The sequence below is a fragment of the Schistocerca americana genome, chromosome 7 (assembly GCF_021461395.2).
Source record: "Schistocerca americana isolate TAMUIC-IGC-003095 chromosome 7, iqSchAmer2.1, whole genome shotgun sequence".
In the NCBI taxonomy this organism is placed as follows: domain Eukaryota; kingdom Metazoa; phylum Arthropoda; class Insecta; order Orthoptera; family Acrididae; genus Schistocerca; species Schistocerca americana.
Window position 1 is genome coordinate 247,438,300 of NC_060125.1, and position 15,328 is coordinate 247,453,627.

At 45.6% G+C, this 15,328-nt stretch overlaps 1 protein-coding gene across 2 annotated transcripts in view; it reads right to left on the reverse strand.

Annotated features, from left to right (window-relative positions):
* Window positions 1–234: 234 nt before the first annotated feature.
* Window positions 235–15,328, reverse strand: part of LOC124621897 (formin-binding protein 4-like) — a 181,934-nt gene continuing 166,840 nt past the window's right edge. The window contains exons 3-4 of one of the 2 annotated variants that reach the window (XM_047147382.1): window positions 8,766–9,119; window positions 235–3,460 (exon numbers count right to left, since the gene is read on the reverse strand). In XM_047147382.1, coding sequence (XP_047003338.1) covers window positions 3,191–3,460; window positions 8,766–9,119 — 624 coding nt within the window. In that variant the 3' untranslated portion in view covers window positions 235–3,190. The remainder of the gene's footprint in view (window positions 3,461–8,765; window positions 9,120–15,328) is intronic. The other variant, XM_047147383.1, reaches the window with a different exon arrangement.

The window sequence follows — 15,328 nt, forward strand, 5'->3', positions numbered from 1 at the left end:
TCTCCAAGCTATGCAGAACATCGTTCTCCACACTGTTGTTACCAGTCGACTGAAACCGAAATACAGGTCTTAATTCTGTAACCTTTCATATCTAGGTCCATTTAGAGGTAGTGGAAGAAAATAACAGAGACACACTCAATCGACAATAAAACAACTGGTAGTCTATCAGAATGTGTACCTTGTTCTATGAGCACACAGTACATTATTTAATTTAGATCTTTTATTCAAAATATTATCTTTACAAAAGACATTTATTTACAACACTCGAATAATTTCTGTACAAAACTTAACTTACATCGCGAATGTACAAATTAAGATGAATGAGAAAATAAAAATAATTCTTCACAAGTTTCTCATTATAATACCATCACACCTCCTGAATGTGTTGAATTGAAGCAACTACGACGCTCATTGCTGTTATGATATTATTCTTGTAATCAATCAAGATCGTAGAGCCGCTTAAACCTCGCATAACACCTCTTGCTTACTAGAATCTTGTATCTTTAACTGAAATTCTAACTTTAATTGACCAATAATGCTTCTGCGTATTATGGTTAGCCTAAAAAGGATCTGTTAGATCTGCGACAATAGTCTTATTTTCCAGAATAGATGCTCATAGCTATTCGACTTAACACCGTTACGACAGGCGGTTCGAATTAAGCAGCCAATGACGAGGGCGATGATAAAGCAAACTGTGCCGTTCTCGTTCCTAATACTTTTCTCTGTTTACATCTCAGCAAATACTGGTGATAAATTATACGTGTTGTACAACTAAACTGCTGAAGTCTGGAAGTTCTTTGCCCGTCTCAACTTGCTGTCACTTGTATTTAACATGACTTGCTACCGTTTTCAAACATAACAGTCTAAGGTGGAACACTTCAGCTTCCCACGGCTAATGACTGAGCTTCTCGCAAGGAATTTGAATTTTCGCAATTCTTTTATTATAGTTACAGACAAAACTCATTGTTTTCTGCAGATGGTCTATATATCGAAGACTAGTTCTCACTACTGCCCTAGTAATTAACATACGATTTTTCTTCAGATATTTATCAGGGTAAACTTACTTTCCAGGAATAATTTGTGTTCATTTCCTCCTATGAGTAATGTACTCTGAGATATAATCAAGTTTCCTTTTACATTACAAACTCAGATGTTGATTACCTACGCACTCTACAGTTTGCTGAACACGGTACATGGGCTACTGGCCATACTCTAAAATTAGAGTGACTATAGTATTTGAGTACCATCGATAAGACTGACCATAAATCAGCTGAATGGATGTGGTCTTCTCAGTAACAGCATCACTTGTGTTGCAGAGATTGATATAGCAGCGCGGTGCAGTTTAAACACTTTCTCCAAGCATATAGACTGCGATTCCTTTTAGTCATAGCGCCCCTGATGTTTCAAAATCATTATGGATATTGAAACAATATTGTATCAAGTGTTATACGCAAAATGTCGTCAATAATAGAAATATTTTTATCTATCGAGATATCGAAGCAAACCATTTCATCATCAATAAGAGAAATTTCATTCCACCCTTTCTGTAACGGCGAGCACCAAGTGTCAGCGTGTTCAGCATATGTAATACGGAAAGCATTCATACGGGATTACGTTGTTCGTTCTAGGTGTCGGTGACGTCACAGTGACTCGTACACTCCTCAATATATATCTTTCCTCAGCGGCACCTTCGTCTTTTTAAGGATTCGATGTTTTTCTGGGATGGTGTTGTTCAATCGACTACTCAGTAAGCTACAGTATTACAAGTAGCGATATAGTGAAAAGAGAACAGAGACACTATGTCCTGACACTTGGCACTGAGAGAGTTTCGAAAAGGAGGGGGGGGGGGGCTGAAAAGTTCATGCCATTGGCTCACTAGAATTGGAACTGAAAAATGAATTTAGCACCACATGAATGCTTCATATCTTATGAAAATACCATACGTTTTCTGTTCTTGTATCGTTAATTGTAGATAGAATGCGAGATGGTTAAGACACAAGAGGCTTCATGAAGTTTTCGTTTCTCCAAGATAATCTCCAAACGATATTCACACTGAGATGCTACAAACACTACTGCAAACGCTTTCATCCTATTGCACTTTGAGACCATGGGTGTCTCTTTTGAACACCAAACAATTCACCATTCATGTTGAACGCTCGCAGTGCGCATCCCACAACCACAGCACACCCGACAATAAGTCATGTTGCCCCTAAACTGGTTACTAATGACCTGCGGATATCTAACAAAACGATAGGCGAGACATTGGTTATCCCTCCGGGGCCTAACTGGTTTCATCCTTAGTTATACCCTAAGCATGAGGAAGCTTTCAGGGAAGTCGGCGCTGAAATGTTTCAATATTGAAAACAAGGCGGCATGAGCCGCAACGCCCGCAGCTGTTTCGGCCTATTTTGTTGCCAGAAAGGACTTTTTTGGCTAATCACGTGGTCGAAGAAGAAACCTGGCTCCCTGTTTAAGGTGCCAAAAGCAGAAATGACCCCGTAGTACAACCCATGATCGAAGAAGTTTCGCACCAGAACATGAGGCGATAAAGAAACGACGTCCATCGTCTTGGACAAAGGCGGTACACTACTGCTCGATTATCTACCGCGAGGCTGTAGTAAAACCAGGGAGAATCACAACTGCCTACTCGACCAGTTGAAGGAGTTTATTAAGATTAAAATCCTTGCATAGTTAAGCAAAGTCTTCCTTTTGTTGTACGACAATTCACTTTTACATACGTCCCAATACGTGCCAAATTGAAGCCCCATGTTTATAATTGGGCGAACATCTTCGATACTAACTTGACCTGCCCCCTTCGGGCTATCATTTGTTCCCTAACCTGAAGAAACTGCTGAAAGGTCATAATTTCCGTGACACGGTAGACTTTAAGACATTCTGTTGAGAACTGAGGAGAATATCACGTGATGAGGTATTCTAAAATAGACTAGGAAAGCCGCGACAACGAGGTATGGACTACGTCGTTCAGGAATACGGTTATGTTGGTTGGACGTGTGCTGTTCATATTCCAACTGTGGTCGTTCCGTGAAAAGCTGGGAATATTCCAGCAGCACCCTCTCCTCTGATACAGTGTAGTCCACGGATCGCTCCCAGCTTAGCTGGTGGAAGTCTAGCTGTCAGTCCAGAAGAGTCAGTGCAGAGTAATAAATAACGCGACGCGTAGCGCGCTGGGCTACGAGTCCCTCCGGCAGTCTTCGCAGCAGGACGGTGGTGCGACGAGCAGCGCGGTCGAGGCCGTCACCTCGTGCAGGTTGTAGGAGTCAGCGTCGGGCGGCACCGGCGGTGGAGGTGGCGGGGGCGGCGGGGGTGGTGGGGGTGGCGTCGCCAGGAAGTCGAGCCGCATCTGGGAGCCGAACAGCGTGGAGTAGCGAGGCGCCGGCTCGCCCACCGCCGACTCGTAGCTGGGTGGAGCCTCCACCTCCTGAGCGTCCTGCGTCAGCACCTGCGTGAAGACACCGCGCTTACTGAAACTCTGTTACTCAGGCGTAAGCCCCGATGCCAAAAATTAAGTATGTCAATCTGAAATAAATTAAATAAGTTGTTCGAAAAAATTGCCATCCGTGTATTTCCAGGTGTGTGAATGAACAACAAGATTCCCGCAACAAAATCAAACAAAAAATAACTTTGTGATTTGATCCATTATAAATGGTTTTTGAATATTATTATTAAAAAATAACTTTGTTGTTGATAATTCTTCCGGGTTATATGGCCGTGCTCCATGGAATTCTTCTATTCCTAACGTTTCGTCCAATACTACGTTGGACATCTTCAGAGGTATGGCTGATCCTGCTGAGCCCTGCCTGAGTCAGCAAGACCAGCCATACCTCTGAAGATGTCCAACGTAGTTTTGGACGAAACGTTAGGAATAGAAGAATTCCATGGACCACGGCTATATAACCCGGAAGAATTATCAACAACAGTACCATCCGGTCGTGAAAGCCTTCATTGTGTGAAAAAATAACTTTCTGTGAAAAACAGGATTTATACGGGAATGCGGGCCTCCTTGGCGAATTTCGATGATGAAGTCTTCTCTGGTTACCAGTCGAGTTAAAGAGTCGTTCTGCGGCAACGTTTCGACAAGTTTCCTATTCGTCATCTTCAGGGAATTCCCCTCACCACCATCCGCGATCCTCTCTACCTCTCACCCATCACCGTCCGCAACACCCCTTCCGGAGGTCCGCGATTGGCCCAGCCGTTGCAGACGAGGCAGAGGAGTCTGCGATCCAGCTTCTGTAATGATACACACTGGACGTGAACCGGACACATTGACTGAGGATGACGAGTCGGAAACTTGTCGAAACATTGCCGCAGAACGACGCCTTGACTCTGCTGATAGAACACTTCATCACTGAAGTATTTCCAGGGCTTCAGAAGGGGACTGCACGAAAACTACGAGACTTGCAGAAAATTTTCACGTATCACTGGACAGAGCAACATTGCAAGTTCCGATTCGTAATATACACCGTGGCGTCGTGATAGAGAGCAGCACTAGGGGCAGGCTTGTTAGAGCAAGTACACAAGAGTCGACCATGATGTGCAAAATTTTACACTGGAACGATGTGCTGCACGTCTTTCGCCCAAGGCTCTGCCTGTCTCGGCAAGTCTTGACCTTTGCTCGGTGCTTCTCGGAACTACTAGCTACAGTGCGACATTTCATGTAGCAGCACGATGCCGCACTGTTTCTTCCCGAATTTGACGCAGCATTTTGCAGTAGCCATGACATTTTTCAGTTCCGCAGAAATCTGCTGATAGTGGTGTTTATCAGTCGCTATTTATCAATACATATGTTAATAATGGATGTGCGCATTTATGTGTGTGTGTATGTATGTTTTACCTCCCCTCCTAAACCACTGGATCGATTTCACTCGAACTTGGTACACGTATCACCTACTGTCTCTAAAGAATTTCTGTGAGGGTAAGAACCACCTACCTATGGCAGTGAAAAAGAAGGGAAGAACAATACGCGTGAATAGCCATATTTTATTCCTCTGTTCATTGAGAATGATAGCACTTAGTGACCTGGAACAAACTTTTCACATAATTTCAAACTTTCACGAAACTTTTTCTTGCTGACAACCGCTACGAAATGAGGAAAGGAAAAAAAATTATCACTTATTACATTTTCGTTATTCATGCAATAAAACTGCTCATCAGGCATGACATTCTAATCTACAACTTCTTTAGTACGAACTAATTCGCGGCACATTTTGCAGACAGTATCTTACTGAATGTACGAACAAAATTGTATGATAATACGACACATAGTTCAGGGGATGTGACGGTTAAAACATTGAGGTGAATGAAACGAAACTATAGGGCGAAATTGTCTCGAGTTACAAGTGAAACACGCATAAAAGGGGGAGGAGGGGACATGGGTAGAGAGGGGGAAGGAGGGGAGGGACTAGTAGAAGACTTGGAGTACTCTTGCAACGCCGGATTCTCAGCTACTTTGTGGCATAAAGAAACTTCATAGAGCCACTGGTTGGCTGTACAAAAAGAGGAAGCCTCAACGCCGGATTCTCAGCTACTTTGTGGCATAAAGAAACTTCATAGAGCCACTGGTTGGCTGTACAAAAGGAGGAAGTCTAACGACCTATCGCCCCAACTTTCAAAAATCAATAGGAATCATACATAGGAAGGATGAGAATTCTCAGTATCTGTTACGCAATCACATAATCGGCGGACACCGTAAATTTGCAGTCGAATGGCATTACAACGCCATCCAGAAAGAATTCAAAAATTTTGTTGACGATGAAAGAGTAAAACATTACAACGATCGATATATCATTTGTACGAATTTCATTGTTATGTACGTCAAGAAGCACCTCGAGATAAATGCAGATGATGAAATTGTTGGTACGAATAGTAAATTTTCTGAAATTGCGCGCATAATTACATCGTCAGTTTTTGACGGAACTGAAGAAAGAGCATGGAGACCATATATATTACTCCAAAGAGCGTTGGTTAATCTAAGGGGCATGCCTGGAACGATTTTTCGATTTAAGACCCGCAGCTGTTGGGCTTCTGAAGGTAGAAGGTAGGCAGGAACGAAAATCAGAACATCTAGACATCTCAATGTAAGTGGACTTGACTGCACACTACCCACAGTAAGACGTTGCAGTGTGAGAAATAACTTCATTCTGATCTGCTGCGGATGACTTTAAAAAGAAACTCGCATTAAGGTAAGGCAACTTCCGGAAAAATACACCCGCTTCCCACAGCCCACTAGCGTTAAATAATATATGAATCTCGAAAAACACATTGTAGCGTTGAAAGATTTAAAAGAATAATTTTCTAACCCCATCACACACAGAAAAACGAGCAAGAAATACGATCAGGCATTCATTTGGGAAATACTAGGGCATGCGGCTCATTCTCCAGATTTGGCTCCGTCCTATTATAATTTATTTGCATCAGTGTGACGCTCTCTCGCTGAACACTCTTCAATTCGTATCAAAATGTACGGAAATGGCTCGCTGACTGGTTCGCTTCAAAAGAAGAGCTGTTTTTTCGGCGTGACATTCATAGCCTGCAAGAGAGGTGACAGAAATGTATAAACAGCAATGGAGGTTATTTTGAATAAAATATTGTTTATCAGTTACAAACAACAGACGTGTAATTATTGCAACCAAATTCCGGTTTCATACTTCTACACCTGGTATGTAGTCTTCGTTCGGTTATGTTGAAAACTGTTGCCTACTGACAATGGAATAATGCGTGCTACTTACAAATTTTACTATTGGTACCGCCAATTTCTTGACGTGCTCCATGCCTGCTAATGTAACACAAAGAGCTTCTTGAAGCACAGAACGATGAATCACGTCTGTCATAATTTTTTGCTCTCTAATTGTCAACTATAATGAAGAGACAAAGAAATCGGTACATATGCCCAATAACATGTAAGGCTGCCTCAAGCGCGTAGAAGTGCCGCAACACGACGTGGCATGGACTCGACTAATGTCTGAAATAGTGCTGGAGGGAACTGACACTTTGAATCCTGCAGATCTGTCCATAAATGCGTAAGAGCACGAGGGGGTGGAGATCTCTTCTGAACAGCACGTTGCAACGCATCCAAGAGATGCTCAATAATGTTCATGTCTGGGGAGTTTGGCGGCCAGCGGAAGTGTTTAAACTCAGAATAGTGTTCCTGGAGCCACTCTGTAGCAAATGTGGACGTGTGGGGTGTCGCACTGTCTTTCTGGAATGCCCAAGTTCGTCGGAATGCACAATGGACGCGAATGGATGCAGGTGATCAGACAGGATGCTTACGTACGTGTCTCCTGTCGGAGACGTATCTTGAAGTATCAGGGGCCCCATATCATTCCAACTGCACACGTCCCACAACATAACAGAACCTCCATCAGCTTGATCAGTCCCCTGCTGACATACAGTGTCCATGGATTCATGAGATTGTCTCCATACCATTACACGTCCAACCACTCGATACAATTTGAAACGAGTCTCGGCCGACCAGACAACATGTATCCAATATCAGCAGCCCAACGTCAGTATTGATGGGCCCAGGCGGGGCGTAAAGCTTTGTGTCGTGCAGTCATCAAGGGTACACGAGTGCGTCTTCGCGCCGAAAAGTCCATATCCATGACGTTTCGTTGAATGGTTCGCAGACTGACAGTTGTTGATGGCCCAGCATTGAAATCTATAGGAATCTGCGGAATGGCTGCACTGCTGTCACGTTGAACGAATCTCTTCAGTCGTCGTTGGTCCCGTTCTTGCAAGATCATATTTCCGGCCGCAGCGATGTCGGAGATTTCATGTTTTAGCGGATTTCTGATATTCGCGGTACACTCGTGAAATGGTCGTAAGGGAAAATCCCCACTTCATCGCTACCTCGACGATGCTGTGTGCCATCGCTCGTGCGCCGACTATAACACCACGTTCAGACTCACTTGAATTTTGATAGCCGCGCGGGATTAGCCGAGCGGTCTAGGGCGCTGCAGTCATGGACTGTGTGGCTGGTCCCGGTGGAGGTTCGAGTCCTCCCTCGGGCATGGGTGTGTGTGTTTGTCCTTCGGATCATTTAGGTTAAGTAGTGTGTAAGCTTAGGGACTGATGACCTTAGCAGTTAAGTCCAATAAGATTTCACACACACAGGCGTTGCCGACAGAAGGGCCGTATACTGCCTGTTTACATATCTCTGTATTTGAATACGCATGCCTGTACAAGTTTTTTTGGCGCTTCAGTCCAAATCTCTAAATTATTTCTGTGTCGTATTGTAATGTCCTTTCATAGCAAATTTGTAGCACGCGTCGCTTGTGCGAATACTGAATTTCCACCCCTCTCTCCCATTAATTTTTAGGATTGTGACAATTAATCGACAGACTGACTCTTTTTGTGCAAACTGTCACTGGACGTATGAACGTCCTTCATACCACGAACAAGTAGCGAAGGACCAACAGCGGTGACACCACGATTCTGCCGAACTCAGAATGTTGGGCTAACCGATAAATGCCGCACCGCAATACTAAACTAAATGTCATGCTCTTCCGAGTTTTTCCGAGAAGGACCGAGAAAAGCCGAGTGACAGGCTGCGCCTTGGTCCGCACGCGACCCGCACACGCTGCAAGCGTGACGCTTGTCACCCCGTGACCGGATCTGCTAGATAGCGTTCACAGAGGCGACCACGACGATCCGCTAGTGGCGGCTAGGAAGTGATAAGTTACGGAGGAGGAGGAGGAGGAGGAGTATGGGGGAGTTGAAGGCGGGTGTACTTGGCTGCAGCGCGCTACCTTCTGGAAGGCGGGCCGCGTCCTCTCGTCGCAGCTCTTGAAGGCGACGATAGCGGGCCCCACGGCCAGCACGAGCAGCCCCAGGGCGACGTAGACGAGCGCCGTGGGCCGCATCTTGCGCGCCGGCATCTCCCCCAGGGAGGTGGCGTTCGTGCCGTTCCAGCCCTCTCCGTAGTCCGGCAGCGCCAGCGAGTCGTTGAACGCCGGCTCCACCTCCAACGTAGAGTTGCCGCCGCCGTCCCACTCCCAGGAGGTTCCGTTTACGCCTGCCGTCTGGGCGCCGCCTTGTGTGACGCGGCTGGCCCTGCGGTTGGCCAGCGCCTCCTTCCATGCCTCTGCGTGTAGGCGCGAGTCCTGCAACCACACCGTCACAACCAGTGAGACACTATTCTTCTGACTTTATCTGGCTAAAGCACTGTACAACACATTAAAATTCTTGTCTACCCTCTGGATAAAATTATGGTTTTTCATGTGTCATATTTGCACTCCGTCTTCAGGCCGCGAGTGGCCCACCGGGACCATCCGACCGCCGTGTCATCCTTAGTGGAGCCCGCGGACAGGAGGGACGTGGGGTCAGCGCACCGCTCTCCCGGTCGTTATGACGGTATTCTTGACTGAAGCCTCTACTACTCGGTCGAGTAGCTCCTCAATTGGCATCACGAGGCTGAGTGCACCCCAAAAAATGGCAACAGCGCATAGCAACCTAGATGGTCACCCACCGAAGCGCCGACCACGCCCGACAGCGCTTAACTTCGGTGATCTCACGGGAACCGGTGTAGCCACTGCAGCAAGGCCGTTATGTGTCATACTTGCACGGAATAAAATTAACGAAACTCCTCCCGAACAGGCCATAAAGGCCCAACAGTACCGACCGGCTGCCGTGTCATCCTTAGCCCACAGTCGTCAATGGATGCGGATATAGAGGAGAATGTGGTCAGCACACCGCTCTCCCGGCCGTGTGTCAGTTTACGAGACCGGAGCCGCTACTTCTCAACCAAGTAACTCCTCAGTTTGCTTCACGAGGGCTGAGTGCATCCCGCTTGCCAAGTGCGCTCAGCAGATCGGATGGTCACCCATCCAAGTGCTAGCCCTGCCCGACAATGCTTAACTTCGGTGATCTGATGGGAATCGGTGTTAGCACTGCGACAAGGCCGTTGGCTTTATACGGAATTCCAATTCGGTTTTACATAGAGTACTCTACTGCATTGGCTCCTTACTTAGCTAGCCCAACCTTTTCCCGAGCGACTGGAAAAAACCCCGGTGACGCCTGTATATAAGAAGGGTAGAAGGACGGATTCTCAAAATTACTGACCAATATCCTTGACATCGGTTTGTTGCAGGATTCTCGGACATATTTTCTGTTGTGGCGTAACAAGACAGCCACGCCACTCGGAAGTAGCCGAAAGGCACGCGTTACACTCACGCGGACTAGATATAGGTCTGAAACAGGATACGTAATGAATGCTATAAAGAAAAGTACGTACCTGCTGGAATACTTAACTTTAATCCATCCTTCTTGTACATCGGTCTTGACGATACAAGTGAGACTCTTTAGATACAAGCTATGTAAGGCTAATGGCGCCTTGCTAGGTCGTAGCCATTGACTTAGCTGAAGGCTATTCTAACTATCTGCTCTGCAAATGAGCGAGGCTTCGTCAGTGTGCATCGCTAGCTACGTCGTCCGTACAACTGGGGCGAGAGCTAGTAAGTCTCTCGAGACCTGCCGTGTGGTGGCGCTCGGTCTGCGATCACTGACAGTGGCGACACGCGGGTCCGACATGTACTAATGGACCGCGGCCGATTTAAAGCTACCACCTAGCAAGTGTGGTGTCTGGCGGTGACACCACATTTTCAGTTCGAATGTAATGAATTTCCTTGAGACAGAGAGTTGCTGTCCATGCATCAGTACGGCTTTAGAATGCATCGCTCCTGCGAAACGCAACTCGCCCTTTTTTCACATGATATCTTGCGAACCATGGATGAAGGGTATCAGACGGATGCCATATTCCTTGACTTCATGAAAGTGTTTGACTCGGTGCCCCACTGCAGACTCCTAACTAAGGTACGAGCATATGGGATTGGTTCCCAAGTATGTGAGTGGCTCGAAGACTTCTTAAGTAATAGAGCCCAGTACGTTGTCCTCGATGCTGAGTGTTCATCGGAGGTGAGGGTATCATCTGGAGTGCCCCAGGGAAGTGTGGTAGGTCCGCTGTTGTTTTCTATCTACATAAATGATCTTTTGGATAGGGTGGATAGCAATGTGCGGCTGTTTGCTGATGGTGCTGTGGTGTACGGGAAGGCGTCGTCGTTGAGTGACTGTAGGATACAAGATGACTTGGCCAGGATTTGTGATTGGTGTAAAAAATGGCAGCTAACTCTGAATGTAGAGAAATGTAAATTAATGCAGATGAATAGGAAAAAGAATCCTATAATGTTTTAATACTCCATTAGTAGTGTAGCGCTCGACACAGTCACGTCGATTAAATATTTGGGCGTAGCATTGCAGAGCGATATTAAATGGGACAAGCATGTAATGGCAGTTGTGGGGAAGGCGGATAGTCGTCTTCGGTTCATTGGTAGAATTTTGAGAAGATGTGGTTCATCTGTAAAGGAGACCGCTTATAAAACACTAATACGACCTAATCTTGAGTACGCTAGAGCGTTTGGGATCCCTATCAGGTCGGATTGAGGGAGAACATAGAAGCAATTCAGAGGCGGGCTGCTAGATTTGTTACTTGTAGGTTCGATCATCACGCGAGTGTTACGGAAATGCTTCAGGAACTCGGGTGGGAGTCTCTAGAGGAAAGGAGGCGCTCTTTTCGTGAATCGCTACTGAGGAAATTTAGAGAACCAGCATTTGAGGCTGACTGCAATGCAATTTTACTGCCGCCAACTTACGTTTCGCGGAAAGACCACAAAGATAAGATAAGAGAGATTATGGCTCGTACAGAGACATATAGGCAGTCATTTTTCCCTCGTTCGGTTTGGGAGTGGAACAGGGAGAGAAGATGCTAGTTGTGGTACGAGGTACCCTCCGCCACGCACCGTATGGTGGATTGCGGAGTATGAATGTAGATGTAGATGTAGAATAGGGATACGAAAAAAATATTTTCCAAAAGTAGAGGTTTTCTTATTTATGAAATACGCATAATGTTCAAAACTTCGAAAGAGAAATATTTAGCCCAACGATAAGAGTAAGAACAACGTTTTTGGTCGTTTTCTTTCTAATCATTTTTTTTCACTGTCTCTAAGAACCAACATCATTATGCCAACATTCTGTAGTTCCACCGCTCTAAAAAAAGCTTTTACGCTACAACAAAGTCCTGGTGTAAACGTTCTCCGTGTTCACAACTTGTATCCCTCAAGTGCTGAGGGGAAAAATCAATACCTACGTCTACATCTACACGGCTACCTTGCAAAGTGGCTGCAACAAGGTTCATCGAGCCACTTTCACAATAATTCTGTTATTCAACTCTCGAACAGCGCGCGAAAAAAACAAACACCTACATTTTTCCGTGCGAGCTCTGATTTCCCTTATTTTATTATGATGATCGTTTCTCCCTAGGGTAGGACGGCGTCAACATACTATTTTCGCATTAGAAGAGGAGAGTTGGTCACTGAAATTTCGTGAGAAGATCCCGCCGCTGCAAAAAACGCTGTTGTTTTAATGATGCCTGCCCCAAATTCTGTAGCACGTCCGTGACATTGTCTGCCCTATTTTTCGATAATGCAAGACGTGCTGACCCTCTTTGAATTTTCTCGACGTATTCCGTTAGTCCTATTTGGCAAGCATCGCATAATAAGCAGCAGTACTCCAAAAGAGGACGGACAAGCGTAGTGTAGGCAGTCACTTTAGTAGGTCTGTTGCATTTCTAACTGTTCTGCCACTAAAACACAGTATTTGATTCGATTTCCCCACAGCATTTTCTATGTGTTCTTTACAATTTAACTTGTTGGTAATTGTAATTAGTTGAATTTACTGCCTTTAGAGTTGTTTACACCGAGAATACAACTTATATGGTTTCTTAACCACAGGAGTAAAATATGTCTTTCGCTTTTCAATGTGTACTCCGCACATACGTAACAAAACATATGGGGGCTATTTACATATCGTGTAGACACATTATACTCATGTATCACGAACTTCACATTAGCACCATAAGCACATAAAAATTAAAAACTACTGTAGCACCAGCACTCTTTCTTCGTAATTGCAAGAGGACTCACCATGTGGCAGCACAAGGCAGAGTTGTGACTTCTGTCTATGACAGTTAACAAAAAAGAAAGGTTCAAATGGCTCTAAGCACTACGGGACTTACCATCTGAGGTCATCAGTCCCATAGACTTAGACCTACTTAAACGTAACTAACCTGACATCACACACATCCATACCCGAGTCAGGATTCGAACCTGCGACCGTAGCAGCAGCGCTGTTCCGGACTGAAGCGCCTAGAACCGCTTGGCCACACCGGCCGGCTGTGTGTGTGTGTGTGTTTGTGTGTGTCTGTCTGTCTGTGTGTGTGTGTGTGTGTGTGTGTGTGTGTGTGTGTCGAAAGAAAGGAGACAACACTCATTCGGGTATCGGTGAAAATGAAACATTATGCTTATCTCGACAGGCTTGGCGGGCACGCGACGTTTTCATGACGAGTGTATTGTTAACACTCCCGTCTTCCGAGTTGGCTACAGCTGTTTTTTCGCGGTAGCAAGGAAACGCTCCTCTTTTTACAAAACCTTAGACACCCAAGAGTACCTAGACAGGCCCGCTAAATCACGAAACTGTTTTGTAACTCTGTGGGACAGCAGGTGAAGTGGTGACTGTTCAACTGAGTGTGAAATCTTATGGGACTTAACTGCTAAGGTCATCAATCCCTAAGCTTACACATTACTTAACCTAAATTATCCTAAGGACTAACAAACACACCCATGCCCGAGGGAGGACTCGAACCTCCACCGGGACCAGCAACACAGTTCATGACTGCAGCTCTTCAGACCGCTCGGCTAATCCCACGCGGAGTGAAATGGTGAAATGTAGCTATCAACAACCCTGTTATTTGATTGAACTGCGAGATCTGTCTCACCATCAATGAGTGACTTCGGCTGAACGAGGAATTTTTAAAGTCTCTCTCTCTATCTTGTGGAACGGAAGCCATTATCAAGGCGGAGTTTCACGGTATAATAGTAATGTCCCCTGGAAATGAGTAGTATCTTGTCCCGTAGGCTTACCGAGTGTCCCGCGACAGTAAAATATCGCCGAAATCGAGCCGTGGCAGGGTCAGACGTCGGCCTGCGTGGCGATGGCGGCTTCCGCCCACGCGCAGCTAGAGACTGGGCCACGGCGCGTGTCTGCCCTCACGTAGTCTCGCCTAGGCTAGCATGGCGCCGCGCGCGCCACCAGCGTTCCGCCGAATGCACCTCCTTCCAGGCATATTGTACAGCAACACTCCTGAACCATCTCCACATGGGCCGCGGCATTTAACGTACAACGCGCTGATTTGATCTCTGACGTGTTGCTGAACGTTCAGAAACAACCCGGTTTGTGTACGCTAAAAGAGCGGCTTCACGTGGTGAGAGCGAACGCAGAGCATTCCAGCGGCGAATTGCGGCTACAGGTGATGCGTGCGAGCTACACAGTACATAAGGGTTCTCGAAATGCATAAACGTAAACCAGCTGCGATAAGTTTAAGCATCCTCACACGGACAATGCAGCTGAGTCAGAATCGGCTGTAGGGGCGGGGGCGAGGGGGGGTGGGGAGGCAACCGTGCCTCCGCCAAAGGTGTCAGGTCCCTAATTTTAATATGGTTCCATAAAACAGTGAAAGTTCTATATAAATGAAGAAGTGTGAGAATAAATTGGAAATATGACTCATTCAGAACATTTAGCGTCTTACTGATTATATAACGGTAAGACAGAGATTTAGGAACCAGGTTTTAAATTGTAAGACATTTCCAGGGGCAGATGTGGACTCTGACCACAATCTATTGGTTATGAACTGTAGATTAAAACTAAAGAAACTGCAAAATGGTGGGAACTTAAGGAAATGGGACCTGGATAAACTGACAGAACCAGAGGTTTTAGAGAGTTTCAGAGAGAGCATTAGGGAACGATTGACAAGAATGGGGGAAATAAATACTGTAGAAGAAGAATGGGTAGCTTTGAGAGATCAATTAGTGAAGGCAGCAGAGGATCAAGTACGTAAAAAGACGAGGGCTAATAGAAATCCTTGGGTAACAGAAGAGATACTGAATTTAAGTGATGAAAGGAGAAAAAATGAAAATGCAGTAAATGAAGCAGGCAAAAAGGAATACAAACGTCTCAAAAATGAGATCGACAGGAACTGCAAAATGGCTAAGCAGGGGTGGATAGAGGACAAATGTAAGGATGTAGAGGCGTATATCACTAGGGGTAAGATAGATACTGCCTACAGGAAAATTAAAGAGACCTTTGGAGAAATGAGAACCACTTGCATGAATATCAAGACCTCAGATGGAAACCCAGTTCTTAGCAAAGAAGGGAAAGCAGAAAGGTGGAAGTAGTATATAGAGGGTCTATACAAGGGCGATGT